Source organism: Hypanus sabinus, chromosome 19 (assembly GCF_030144855.1).
Source record: "Hypanus sabinus isolate sHypSab1 chromosome 19, sHypSab1.hap1, whole genome shotgun sequence".
Classification (NCBI taxonomy): domain Eukaryota; kingdom Metazoa; phylum Chordata; class Chondrichthyes; order Myliobatiformes; family Dasyatidae; genus Hypanus; species Hypanus sabinus.
In genome coordinates this window covers 10066128-10080651 of record NC_082724.1, presented here as the reverse complement: position 1 = coordinate 10080651, position 14524 = coordinate 10066128, and the positions used below count along the sequence as shown (strand labels likewise).

At 43.1% G+C, this 14524-nt stretch overlaps 1 protein-coding gene across 2 annotated transcripts in view; it reads left to right on the top strand.

The window, feature by feature from the left end:
• prkar2aa (protein kinase, cAMP-dependent, regulatory, type II, alpha A) overlaps positions 1-14524 on the top strand; it is a 336630-nt gene that overhangs the window by 38495 nt on the left and 283611 nt on the right. The window contains exon 9 of one of the 2 annotated variants that reach the window (XM_059943984.1): positions 4225-9670. The exons of the other annotated variant lie outside the window; for it this stretch is intronic. Coding sequence (XP_059799967.1) covers positions 4225-4287 — 63 coding nt within the window. The 3' untranslated portion in view covers positions 4288-9670. Of the gene's footprint in view, positions 1-4224; positions 9671-14524 lie in introns of those variants that run through there. 2 annotated transcript variants of the gene reach the window in all.

Sequence of the window (14524 nt, the reverse complement as noted above, 5' to 3'; positions counted from 1 at the left end):
AATCACCTTTAAATTATGCACTCTCGTACAAGCTGTTTCCGCTCTGTGTAAAGGTCTCTGGCTGTCTACTCAGTCTATGCCTCTTATCATCTTGAATGTGCAAATTTCAAGCATGTAGCAGCAGAGGTCAGGAATGAACCCAGACTGTTAAAGTCAGTCAATTAATTTTCATTCTGGATACCTTTGTGAGGAGACACTAAGGACAAACATTTTCCAGTTTTCAAAGACAGGAGATGAGAGAGGCAGCTGCACTAACAGCATAGAAAATGCAATGCTGACTTTGGTCTGAAAGCTCTTCTGTTTCACAGTAATTTCAGAACAAGTGACAAAAATTACACCCAGGAACTGCAATCATTTGCCAGGGGAATTGAGAATGACAATGTGCCTTTTTGAAAACAAGAGCCAAGCAAATCAATTAGGCTTCTCCACTCCACAATTTGGAAAATCTGGAAAAGACTAACACTTTCACCTAAATTCTGTGGCAGTTGGGCCAAATGTGAGCTTTTAAATGTATTTACATTTATTTAGAGATAGAGCACAGTTACAGGCCCTCCCGGCCCAACAAGCCTGCGCCACCCAATTACACCCATGTGACAACTGAACCTATTAACTTGTCTGTCTTTAGGATGTGGGAAACTGGAGCACCCAGAGAAAACCCATGCGGTCATGGGGAGAATGTACAAATTACTTAGACAGTGGCAAGAATTGAAGCTGGATCACTGGGACTGTATTAGTGTCACACTGTCCATTACACTACGCCACCTCATTCAGTTGAATAGTTCCATATACTTGATGTTCTAGGCAGCCAGACATACGGAGCTGAGTAATATGGTTTATTGGATGTGATTTATTGGAGCTGATGTGCAGATTTGATTGTTCTGAATAGTTCAAGACCTCTTCTTCCTATTGATCAAGACCCTTTCCTTCAGTTTTATAAGACCATAAGACATAGGAGCAGTATTAGGTCTTTTGGCCTATCCAGTCTGCCATTCAGTCATAGCTGATCCTTTTCTCCCCTCCTCAACCCCATTCCCCAACTTTCTCACTGTAACCTTTGATGCCACACCCAATCAAGAACCTATCAATTTCTGCCTTAAATACACCCGAAGATATGGTCTCCACAGCTGCCTGTGGTAACAAATTCCACAAATTCACCACCCTCTGGCTAAAGGAATTTCTCCACGTTTCTGTTTTAAGTGGAGGCCTCTCTATCCTGAGGCTGTGCCCTCTTGTCCTAGACTCCCCTACCATGGGACACATCCTTTCCAAACCTACTCTATCTTGGCCTTTCAATATTCGAAAGGTTTCAGTGAGATCCCCACCTTCATGTTCTAAATTCCAGTGAGTACTGACCCAGAGCCATCAAACACTCCTCATATGATAATCCTTTCATTCCCAGAATCATCCTTGTGAACCTCCTCTGGACCCTCTCTAATGTTTTTCTAAAATGAGGAGCCCAAAACTATTCACAATACTCAAGGTGAGGCCTCACCAGTGCCTTATAAAGCCTCAGCATCACATCCCTGCTTTTGTATTCTAGACCTCTTGAAATTAATGCTAACATTGTATTTGCCTTCCTCACCACTGTTAACCATTAAGGTGTTCTGCACAAGGACTCCCAAGGCCTTCTGCATCTCGGATTTTTGGATTTTCTCCCTAATTAGAAAATAGTCTGCACATTTATTTCTACGACAAAAGTGCAAGACCATGCATTTTCCAACATTGTACTTAATTTACCACTTTCTTGCCCATTCTTCTAATCTGTCTAAGTCCTTCTGTATCTTACCTGTTTGCTCAACACTACCTACCCCTCCACCAATCTTGGTATCATCTGCAAACTTGGCAACAAAACCATCTATTCCATCATCTAAATCATTGATATGCAGCATAGAAAAAGCGGTCACAACACCGACCCCAGCGGAACACCACTAATCACTGGCATTCACCCAGATCCTTTTATTCACACTCGCTGCCTCCTACCAATCAGCCAATGCTCTAGCCATGCAAAAAATTTCCTCTAATAGCATAGGCTCTTAACTTGGTAAGCAGCCTCATGTATGGCACCTTGTCAAAGTCCAAACGTACAACATCCACTGCATTCCCTTTATCTATCCTACTTGTAATCTCCACAAAGAATTCCAACAAGTTTGTCAGGCAAGATTTTCCCTTAAGGAAACCATGCTGACTTTGTCCTATCTTGTCCTATGCCACCAAGTACCCCATAACCTCATCCATAACAATTGACTCCAACATCTTCCCAACCACTGAGTTCAGGCTAACTGTTCTATAATTTCCTGTCTGTTGCCTCCCTCCTTTCTTAAAAAGTGGACTGACATTTGCAATTTTCCCATACTCTGGCACCATCCCAGAGTCCAATGATTTTTGTAAGATCATTGCTAATGCCTTCACAATCTGTCACACTATCTCTTTGAGCTTTTTGATCACCTTCTCCCTTGTAGTAGTAACTGCACTCACTGCTGGTGTCTTCCACTGTGAAGACTGTTTCAAAATACTCATTTAGTTCATCTGCCATCTCCTTGTCCCCTGTTATTAATTGTCTGGCTTCATTTTCAAGCAGTCCTATATCCACTCTCATCTCTCTTTTATGTTTTATATATTTGAAAAGGGCTTTACTATCCACTTTGATATTGTTTGCTAACTTGCTTTCATATTTCATCTTTTAGTTGCTCCCTGTAGGTTTTTAAAAGCTTCCCAATCCCCTAACTTCCCAATAATTTTTGCTTTGTAGTATGCCCTCTCTTTTGTTTTACATCAGATTTGACTTCCCTTGTCAACCACGGTTGTACTATTTTGACATTTGAGTATTTCTTCATTTTTGGAATGCACCTTCCTCATTTTCCCAGAAACTCACACCATTGCTGCTCTGCTGTCATCCCTGCCAGCAGCTCCTTCCAATTTACTTTGGCCAACTCCTCTCTCACACCACTGTAATTTCCCTTACTCCACTGAAATACTGCTACGTCAGACTTTACTTTCTCCTTATTAAATTTCAAGTGGAACTCAATCATATTGTGATCACTGTCTCCCAAGGGCTCTTTTACCTTAAGCTACATAATCCCCTCTGGTTCATCACAAAACACCAATCCACTAAAGCTGATCCCCCAGTAGCTCAACAACAAACTGCTCTAAAAAGCCATCTCATAGGCATTCAACAAACTCACTCTCTTGAGATCCATTACCAACCAGGTTTTATATGTTTATTTCGATGTGCAGAGCAGTAATAATCTAACAAACCCGTACAGCCCAGTTACACTAATGTAACCAATTAACCTACTAACCTGTACATTTTGAATTGTGGGACAAACCAGAGCACCAAGAGGAAACTCATGTGGTCACAGAGAGACCACATAGAGACCACATGTCCTTATAGACATCGTTGGGAATTAAAACTGAGTCACTGTTGCGTTACACTAATTACTATGCCACCATGATGCCCCCTTGTAAAAAGAGAGTTGTTCTCGTTAGTGTGAACTAACCAAAATGGTTTTCTGGTACGTAAGCAATCGGATGCGGACTCCTCTGTATCGGTGAGATCCAACGGAGATTGGGAGACCACTTTGTGGAGCCCCTGTGCTCTGTTCAAGCGGGCTAGATTTCCTGGTGGCTTACCATTTTAATTCCACTTCCCATTCCCATTTTGACACGTCAGTCTGTGGCCTCCTCTACCTCCATGATGAGGCCACTCTCAGATTGTAGGAGCAACTCTTTCTGGGTAGCCTTCAACCTGATGGCATGAACATTGTTTTCTCAAACATTGGATAATTTCTCACCCCCTCTGGCTTCTCCCTTTTCCATTTCTCCATTCTGGCTCCGATCCTACCTCTTCTCCTCACCTGCTTATCACTTCCCTCTAGTGTCCCTCCTCCTTCCCTTTCTCCCATGGTCCACTCTCCTCCTTCAGCCCTTTACCTCCTCCCCAGCCACCCACCTTCCTGCACATCAGGTCTCATCTCTCACCTGTCGGCTTGTGCTCCTCCCCCTCCCTTCTTGTTGTGGTTTCTTGCCCCTTCCTTTCCAGCTTGAAACTCTGATAGTTAATCCCTCTCCACAGATGCTGCCTGACCTGCTGTGTTCCTCCAGCATTTTGTGTGGGTTACTCTGGATGTCCAGCATCTGCAGAATCTCTTGTGTTTTTCTGAAACTAAAACAAGATGTCCAAACATGCAACGTTGACTCTGTCTGTTTGTTATGCTTTACTTTCAGGCCTGCTTCCTCGGTTTTGAGTTGGGCATGAAGTTTCTGGACTGGTTGGTACCCAGTGTGTGAAGGGGAGCAAGAATTGTTGAAGTTGTGAAGCGGGACCGGAAAGGTTTGACCAATCTTCAACAAGCTGAATCAGGAATAGCATTCTATCATCTGATACTTCGCAAATCAAAATTTTATAATTTTCTTAAGGAATGTACTTTATATATAAAACTCATACATTTGCCTTAACAATGTTCAGTAGATGACTGGGTTCCAAGTAAAGCCTTGTCATCTAGCTGTATTTGAGCCATAACTTCCAAACAACATGATACACGTACTGGGGCTAGTATGACCTATCGGGTAGGTGAAAAAGTGGTTCTTGGTTACAGTTTCATAGCCCAAGACTTTAACTGCACTGATACCTATTGCCATTATTCAGCCTTCTCCCAGTAAAACATAAACCTGCTTTGGCAAACACTATGAAAAATGCACACTATAAGGGAAAGGTTGTCCATTGCCAATCGTGAACTAAATAATATTGGATATGATTTTAGCACAATGTTGACCAGGGTTTCCTTTAACACGATCACCCTTGAACGTACAGTGGATTTTAGACCTCTCGGGAAATTTACAGATTTGCACTCTGAGGAATGCTTCACAGCTACATTGTTGGATTTGAGAAGAGAGATGTGCTTCATCTTACTAAGTGAGCGTTACCCCCTGGCTCCTGTACTACCGTTTGAGCTCAAAGTAAATTTATTATCAAGGTACATGTACATCACCAAGTACAACTCTGAGATTAATTTTCTCGTGGACATACTCGATAAATCTATAGAATAATAACCATGATGGAATCAATGAAAGACTAGAGCTTAGGAATCTGCAGTAAGTACTGAAACAACCAGCCCTCTGTCTCTCAGGAACAACACCATGGCCTGGCCTTAACAGGAGCCTGCAATTCTATCCTTTTGCAAACCCACACTTGTATATCTTATTGATTTGTACTTTGCATTAGGGTCGATTCTGCTGTTTCTGTGTTTCAGATTCGGAGTACTAAAGGTTTTAAATAGTTCTGGATTATTGCTACAATTCCATGTTGACTAACTAATTTGTTTATTATTTATCACACGTACATGAAAGAGACAGTTAGCAACCAGCATAACCTCGGGTGTGCCAGGGGCAGCCCACAAGTTTCTCCACATATTCTGTGCCAACATAGGATGCCCACAATACTTGACAGAACAACACAGAACACAGCAAACAATGGAAAAACAAGCCCTGTTCCTCCCTCTCACCTCCCCACACACGTGGATTGTCCTCCAACCCCAGGCAGGCCTTCAATCTCCAGCCTTCAGCTATCGGGCTTCGACTTCCAGACTATCGATCGACTTTCGGGCTCCAATCTTCAGTATGAACCTTGGCGCTAGTTGATGACGGGACCCTGAACTCTAGGCTTGAAGTCTGGGGCACTGACCGACTGACCCTCATAACTCCTGCCTTCGAGTGCGGAGTGGAAGAATGGACTGTGAATGTCCGTTGCGTATCTACGCTGCTTGCCTTTGTGTACAGAGTGGGAGCCTGGCTGTGGATTTCATGGTGACTAAACATAACTTCTGATGATCACTAATTTACATGAAGCTTGATCTGCATTGTGTCTAGTTGGCAGTATGGACAACTGGAGCTCTGTCAGCGGGCACTGTTTAGTGGGAAGATTGGTTATGTTGACTCTTTGTCGAATAGCACTGAGCTGTTACCTGTGGATCGTGATAAGAATTTACAGTTCCAGTTTTGCCACTGAGCAGTCAAGAAAGGAAGCCCTGTTTTTTTTCCCCAAACTGAGAAGTGTTGGCATGTGGCTTCTACCTGCATGCTCATGTTCCTGTGAATATGTGCCACAAGTGCCTATTAACTACTGCCCAATGACACTACCATTTAACATACACAAAATGTTGGAGGAACTCAGCAGGTCAGGCAGCATCTATGGAAATGAATAAACAGTCGACGTTTTGGGCCAAGACCTGTCAGTCCTGTGAAGGGTCTCGGCCCAAAATGTCAACTGTTATTCTTTCCCATAGACACTGCCTGACCTCCTGAATTCCTCAAGCATTTTGTGTGTGTTACTCTGGATTTCCAGCGTTTGCAGAATCTCTTGTGTTTGTAGGAGGAGATTGAGAAGGGTATTACAACATGGTAAGGAAGGTGTGTTAAGACAGAAACTATCCAGTGTCAACACAAAATGCCTTCCATGGCAGTGCTGAACATGTGGGCTTCTCAGAATCCCAGTGCTATTTCACCTTCCACAGATGAATCAGCACTGAACTATTGAACCTTTTCACCAAATGGTTCAGTGCTGAGCTGATGTGCACTCGTCTCTTTGGTCAGATAATGGTGAAGACAGAGAAGCACGAGCTAGCCTGAGAGATATTCTGTAGTGTCTCATGAACAGCAAAGCATGACCAGAGATGAAAGATCTCATTGCCTGAGGACAATGCTCCTTTTACCAACTGGGCCATCAATGTGGCTTGCTGACCCCTTGAGAAGGTTCTAATTGCCTCTGAATGAAACAAGAGGACCAGAGGGCTAGTCGTCATCATAATTGTGTGTCATGTTGTATGATGTGGACGATCATAGTCAATGACCATGATTGTTCTTGGCAAACTTTTCTACAGAAGTGGTTAGACATCGCCTTCCTCTGGGCAGTGTCTTTTACATGAAGGTGAGCCCAGCCGTTATCAATACCCTTCAGAGATTGTCTGCCTGGCATCAATGCATAGCCAGGATTTATGATCTGCACCAGCTGCTCATATGACCATCCATCACCTATACCTGTGGCTTCACGTAACCCTGATCGGGGGGTGCTAAGCAGGTGCTGCTCCTTGACCGAGGGTGACCTGCAGGCCAGCAGAGTGAAGGCACGCCTTACACCTCCTTTGGTGGAGACGAATCTCCACCCTGCCATCCAGGAGGGCTAATGGGAAGGCATTGAGTTAAGTATGGACAGAGCTTGAATCAGTGAAGTTGTAGACACTGTTACCCTTTAGAATTTGCTGTCTTTGGGTTTGCTTCTGATACCTCCTAGTTCCAAAGTCACAATATACTGAATTAAATTATAATTTGATAAAAATGTAGCACTTTTTTTGAGAAGCACAGACTGTGAAGCATTTGGGTATTTGCTGCCTGCTCCAAGATTTAATTTTCTGTATTAAATGCATTAATTAAGTCATTTGAGTCTGATACTTGAATGTAATTTTCATTGAATGACTTCAGCGCTATTTTAATGTTTTAATATGTGCCTTTGTTTTAAATATTGGTCATAATTTGTGATTATATCAGAAGCTGTGTGGTTGCTTTACATAGTGGACAATTAATTATATTTTGTGGATGGCTCTTGAATGACTAAATGATTATTCAGCACAAATCTGGGTGATGGTTTAACAAAAGCTCAGGATATAACCACTGGATGATGGGAGCAAAGGAGAAATAAAGTCCTGATGAAGGGTCTTAGCCTGAAACATCTACTGTTTATTTCTCTCCATAGATGCTGCCTGACCTGCTGAGTACTTCCACTATTTTGTTGGTATTGCTCTGGATTTCCAGCATCTGCAGAATTATTTGTGTTTTGGAGAAATAAAATAAATCGCTTGGTTTAGCCAGTTATCTACGGCCACCTTCTAAACTGCAGTGAATTCCTGGGGCTATTACCAACTTGTTCTGGAGATGATGTTTTCTAGTTCTATATGCTAGATTTCACTGGAAATTCAGATCTGGTTTCCATTAACATCAATGGCCTTGGGAATGTTCCTTCAAGTGTCTGTTTGAATGTCTATTTAAAAGAAAGTTCATGTTTTATGCCATTAACAAAGCAGTATAAGAGAATCGGAATAAGAATCAGGTTTATTATCACTGACATCTATTATGAAATTTGTTTTGTGGCAGCAGTTCAGTGCAATACCTTAAAAATTAGTCTGAGTTACAACAATTGGTTTCTATACAGAAATTGGTGCAAAAATAAAGCAAAGAATTGAGTTAGTGTTCATGGGGCCATGGTCCAATCAGATGGCTGTGTGGAAGGAGCTGTTCCTAAAATGTTGAATGGGGGTCTTCAGGCTCCTGTAACTCCTACCTGATGGTAGTTATGAGAAGATAGCATGTCCTGAATGGTGAAGGTCTTTAATGATGGATGCTGCTTTCTTGAGACATCACTAATTGTAGATGTCCTCAGTGTTGGGGAGTCTGGTGCCCATGATGGAACCCTTTGGTCTAAGGTTCCCTTTATCCAAGGCGGAAAGATAGATTCTGAGGCCCTCCTCAAAGTCAATGATTTACTCATCTGTCTTATTATTACAAAGCCAGCAATTGCACACTGTTTGACAGTGAGTTGCATGGCTTTCCCTGTTAGACACAGAACCAAGCCTTGCTTTTGTCCTCCCAGCGTCCTTTAATCTGAACACAAACACAAGAGATGCTGGAAATCTAGAGTAACACACACAACGTGCTGGAAGAACTCAGCAAGTCAGGTAGCATCTATGGAGTCGAATGAACAGTCGATGTTTCGGGATAGGACTTGTTGAAGAGTCTCGGCCCGAAATGGTGACTGTTTATTCCCTCCATAGATGCTGTCTGACATGCTGAGTTTCTCTGGATGTTATGTGAGTTATTCTTTAACCTGTGTCGAGCCACCTGTCGGTGAAAAGTGAAGGTGGACATGAGCTGAGCCACATAGACAATAAAAACACCTACTGCAGTGGTCTGAATACTGGCCTTTCACACCTGTTTCCTGGATTCCACTTTAATTCTGAACATTAGAATCAGTGACCAGGGTGTTTATGAAAAAGGTTCAGGTGTGTGCTTACAGATTTGAGCTTAAAAGCACAATTTTGTCCCTTTACAAATTTAGATTAGCTTGCTAACCCTGGACCCAAGCTAGTGGGCATTGCACAAGTGCTGCTTTTCGACAAAGAGAACATGCTGAAGGCCTCAGATAAATGTGTCTGTCCTCTCAGATAAATGCACAACCATCCGAGCACAGGCCCCCAAACAATTCTATTTCTTATGTTCATAAAACCAAAACGGATTAGGTATTGAAATAATTTCTTTTTCTCGACCACCTGTGCATTTCCTGCATTACAAAACTACAGCACATACTTCAGGATATCTTACAATTGCAAAAGGTTCTTTTTAGGTGCTGTTCATTTTAACTGGTATCAGTGATAGATTTATTTGGGTGGTGGTGTGATTCGCCCAATGCATATAGTATCTAGTTACTCGATAACGGAATCAGTGTGACAGTTGTGCTAATGCCTTGTGTGACATCAAGTTGTCAAGGCTTCCCTGGAATTACCTCTCAAAGTTAGGCCAGTACAGGTCCACAGTATTATTTTGTACAGAAACAAATCTCATTGATTACTGAATTAATATGCCTCTGTGGTTTAATTAACATGTCAATAAATCTGATTTCACTTTATCTGCTGTGTGTGTTTTGTATTACTATTGCAAGGTTTCGATGTCTCCCATGAAGAGTGATGTGACTGAAGTTCATAGAACATTACAGCAAAGTACAGGCCTTTCAGCCCACTGTGTTATGCCGATCTTTTAACCTACATCTAAGATTAATCTAACCCTTCCCTGCTGCATAGCCCTCCAGTTTTCTAACATCCATGTGCCTACCTAAGAGTCTCTTAAGTTCCCTGAATGTACCTACCTTTACCACCACCCGAGCAAGGTGTTCAATGCACCCACCACACTCTGTAAAAATAAACCTGCCTTTGACATCCCCGTTCACCTATACTTTCGTATAATCACCATAAAATGATGCCTCCTTCATATTAGCCATTTATGACCTGGGAAAAGTCTCTAATTGTCCACTTGATCTATGACTCTTAAGATCTTGTACACCTCTGTTAAGAATCCTCTCATCTTTGTTTGCTCCAAAGCGGAAATCCCTAGCTCGCTCAGCCTATCCTCCTAAGACATGGTCTCCAATCCTGGCAACCTAGACGATCCATCTTTGCACTTCACTCTCAGATTCAGATTTATTTATCACATGTACATTGGAACATACACTTCGTTTGCATAAACAGCCAACCCACCCGAGGATGTAGCCCGCAAATGTCACCAGACGTTCCAGCGCCATCATAGAGTGCCCACCAAGTTCAGCAGAACAACGTAACCCCAAAAGAAGCCCCTTTCTTCCCTCCCACCCAGTCACACTCACAGACAGTCCTCCAGCCCCTGGACAGGCTGCTCCAGTGGGCTCACTGACTCGCAGACATTGAGCTTCTGACTTCATGAAGGCACAGATTCACAGACTTGCGGCTTCAGCCATTGGGCCTCGACACTTGGACTTTCGATCATCCTTCATTCTTCGATCTTTGATCTCAGTACTGCATGCAACATGTTGAAATCAGCTGCCAATTTTGGAAGAAATCGGAGCCTCCACAGACCAGAATACCCCTCCTGGATTTAATACTGAGTTGACTTCTACTGAGAGATCAGTCTCTCTGCAGTTGCTGGCTAATTCCGGATCCCAGCATCTCGAATGTTGCCAAACGTGCGCCAGTCCTTTGAGGATGTGGCAGGAAGAGCTGATTGCTCTGTGATCTGGGTAGGTAATTATAAACAGGCATGTTTATGTGCTTCTGGAAATTGACAGAAACTCCTTCATTTTGTTACATCTGTAAGTATGTAATTGGAATCGGTATAAATGGGGACGGTGAAATTCTATTCCATCTGCCACAGCAGGCACCTTGTGGAAGTTCCCAGGCTGTTAATCTCTCCTTCAAGAAATCATAAGTTGTATTGACCGTATAATACTTTGTCAAGCACCTTCACTCTGTCTGCCACAAAAGTCAGGATCACTTGGTGGCTATCCATTTCCCCAATTTGACTTCCCATTCCGACGTGTCAGTCCACATAGCTCATCTTTTGCCACCATGATGAGGCCAAAATCCGGTTGGGGGAACTACTTCTCATATTCTGTCTGAGTAGCCTCCAATGACATGAACATCGATTTCTTCAGCTATTGTTAATTTCTCCCCCCTCCTCCTCTCTTACCATTCCCCATTCTAGTTACCCTCTCCCCTTCTCACTTGCCGATCACCTGCCCTCTGGCTCCCATCCTCCCCTTTCTTCCATAGTCCACTGTCCTCTCCTATCAGATTACTACTTCTCCAGCCCTTTAACCTTTTCTATCTATCAGTTCCCATCTTCTCGCATCATTCACCCCCTCCCTCATGCACCTTCCTCGTCACCTGGTTTCACCTTTTACCTGCCAGCTTTTACTGCTCCTCGTTCTTGTTCTGGCTTCTGCTCCTGATGAGGGGACTCGGCCTGAAAGATCGACTGTTTATTCCCATCCGTAGATGCTGTTCGAATTGTTAGGTTCCATTTTGTGTGTGTTAATCCAAGTGATGAAATCCTAGCTGATGTACAGCCCATAGATACAAGCAAGTGCTTGGAGGACCAGTGCTATGAACTTACCACCTGCTGCAAGTCTGCAGGCACCACCTTTGACATGGGAGCACTGCTTATGGTCACATACCTGACATGAACTTTTTGTGTTATGGACAATTCACAAGAACAAGACAGGATTCACCTTAGACACTCCTCTACCCGTCCCATCACCTCTTCATACTGGATGTCTCCCTTCTCTATTCTCAGCTCTAATGCAGGGTTTCGAACCAAAATACTGGCAGTTCCTTTCCCCCTGCAGATGCTGCTTGACCTGTTGAGTTCCTTCAACAGATTGTCCATCATTCCAGATAACGGCCTCTGTAGTCTCTTGTGTCTCCACTAAGAATAGAACTCTGCCATAAACAAGGAAGGATCTGTACCTGGATTCTTCGGGTTCTATTTAATCCTTCCCTGGCTACCATGTATTGGTCTTAGTTGTCTTTGAGAGGCTTGTTAGGTCATTTCAGAGGACCTTGCCTGCTGTCAGTTGTCTGTCCAATTCTTTGATTCACTCCCACTCTGTGTCCCAACAGAGGTCCAATAAAACTCACTGTATATTTGAGGTAGAGCACCTGATAAGCCAGACAACATCTTCGTTGGCTCAACATTGAATTTAGCAGTTTGAGAAAAGTTGTCCCAGCTTGTGTTCCAGTCTTGTGTTTCATATTTCCAATGTCCATTGTTATTCCAATTCCAGGTTTTATTCATTTGTAACCTATACCCCAATTGTTACTCACTATCCTTTACCTCTCTTTCTTGGCCAATATTATTCAATCCCTTCTGGTCACTGACCTATTATAGCCTGCTTTCATTTTCATCTTCCCTTCCACTCCCCAACTTTCTTTGCAACTCAACTGTGAGTTACAACATTTTCCCCACTTTATTCCGACTTCTTCCTTTCCAGTCCTGATGAAGGGTCTCGGCATGAAACATTGACTGTTTAGTCCAATTTTTAGATGCTGCCTGACTTGCTGAGTTCCTCCAGCATTTTATGTGTGTTGTTTCATCACAGTTCTATACAGCACACCGCCCAGCAATCTCCTGATTTAACCCTAGCCTAATCACGGGACAATTTACAATGACCAAGTAACCCACTAACTGGTACGTATTTGGATTGTGGGATTGTGGACAGGAGCTCAATATACAAACTCCTTACAGGCACTGCGGGAATTGAAGCTGGGTCACCATAACTGTGAAGCGTTGTGCTACTGTTCTGCCCTCTGCCAATATTACTCTGCCGTGACTGGAAGAGGCTTTCAGAGCTTTCTTCCCCTGCTCTTTAAGTTCAGTAAGACTGAGCAGGCTGACTTTGTCGTACCATAGACGGGGGTGAACCACCTCCGTCCTCTCCTGAGTTGGGTTCAGATGAGGGGCCCGAGACTTTGAACTGCAACTGCATCACACAACCACCTTCATCTCCGCAATCCTACTTTTAGGGCATAGTCTGGAATTATGATATATAGCAAATACTTACTTTAACAGCAGCCAGACTCCAGAACTGAACATGGATTGTAGCTTGAATTTAAACAGTAGCTCTGAACAATGGCCTGCGTTTGACCACAGAAACCTGCGTATGCCTGAATGTGGCCTAGAGTCAGTGAGGATTAACATTAATTTTGGGTGGTGAAGGAGGAGGTGTTTGAAAACTACCTGTAGTTCAAGGGAGGTGTTGTAGATGCATTGTAACTGTAGAATTGTCCTGCTGTTGCCTTTGATCTTTAGCATACAAAATAACATGTAATATTGGGTCGAGCAGGCCTCTTTTTCCAAGAGTGTCTCTATGATCTGTGTTGCTCATTTTTGCTGATTAAAACATTTCTTTATCTACCAGCTTCAGTTGTCTCCGCAGTGACTTTGTTCATGTCAGAACACTGCATCGTTACAACTGTTGTTCGGCTTCATAAATTATCACAGGCCAGACTTCAGATGGTGCTGATATCACAATCGGATTTAATATCACTGGCATGCAGCAGGTCATGAAATTTGTTTTGCAGCAGAGATACAGAGCAATACATTCACTCCTTTGTTCATTATGAGCCATGTCGAATGACGTGGGCGATCGTGGTCTTTCCACAACCATGATTGTTCTTGGCCAATTTTTCTACAGAAATGGTTTGCCATTGCCTTCTTCTGGGCAGTGTCTTTACAAGATGGGTGACCCCAGCCATTATCAATTCTCTTCAGAGATTGTCTGCCTGACTTCAGTGGTCACATAACCAGGACTTGTGATGTCCACCAGCTGCTCCCATGGCCTCGATCGGGGGCTAAGCAGGTAAGAGTGACCTGCAGGCGATCACAGGGAAGGAGCACCTCACACCTCCTTTGGTAGAAACGTATCTCCACCCTGCCACACTGCAATAAAAACTATAAATTGCAATAAGATACATATATTAAAATTAAAATAAGTAGTGTAAAAAGAGAGCAAAGAAAATAATGGTAGTGTACATGGGTTCATTGTCCGTTCTGAAATCTGATGGTGGAGGTGAAGAAGCTGTTCCTAAGACATTGAATAAGTGTCTTCAGGCTAATGAACCTCCTACCTGTTGGTAGCAATGAGAAGAGATCATGTGCTGGGCTATGGGGGTATATACTGAGTTTGTGCAAAGTTTGAGTAAAACTGATTAATACAGAAGTGGTTAATGCAATGCTTTACGTCGCTAGCCATGGATTGGGGTTCAATTCCCACAGTTGCCTGTGAGGAGTTTTACGTTTCCCCCCTTGACTGCATGGGTTTCCTCCCACAGTCCAAAGACATACCGGTTAGGGTTAGCATGTTGTGGGCATGCTATGTTGGCACCAAAAGCGGGCACATCCTTAAGCTGTTTTTGTCATTGACACAAATGCTGGATTTCACTGTTTGTTGTGA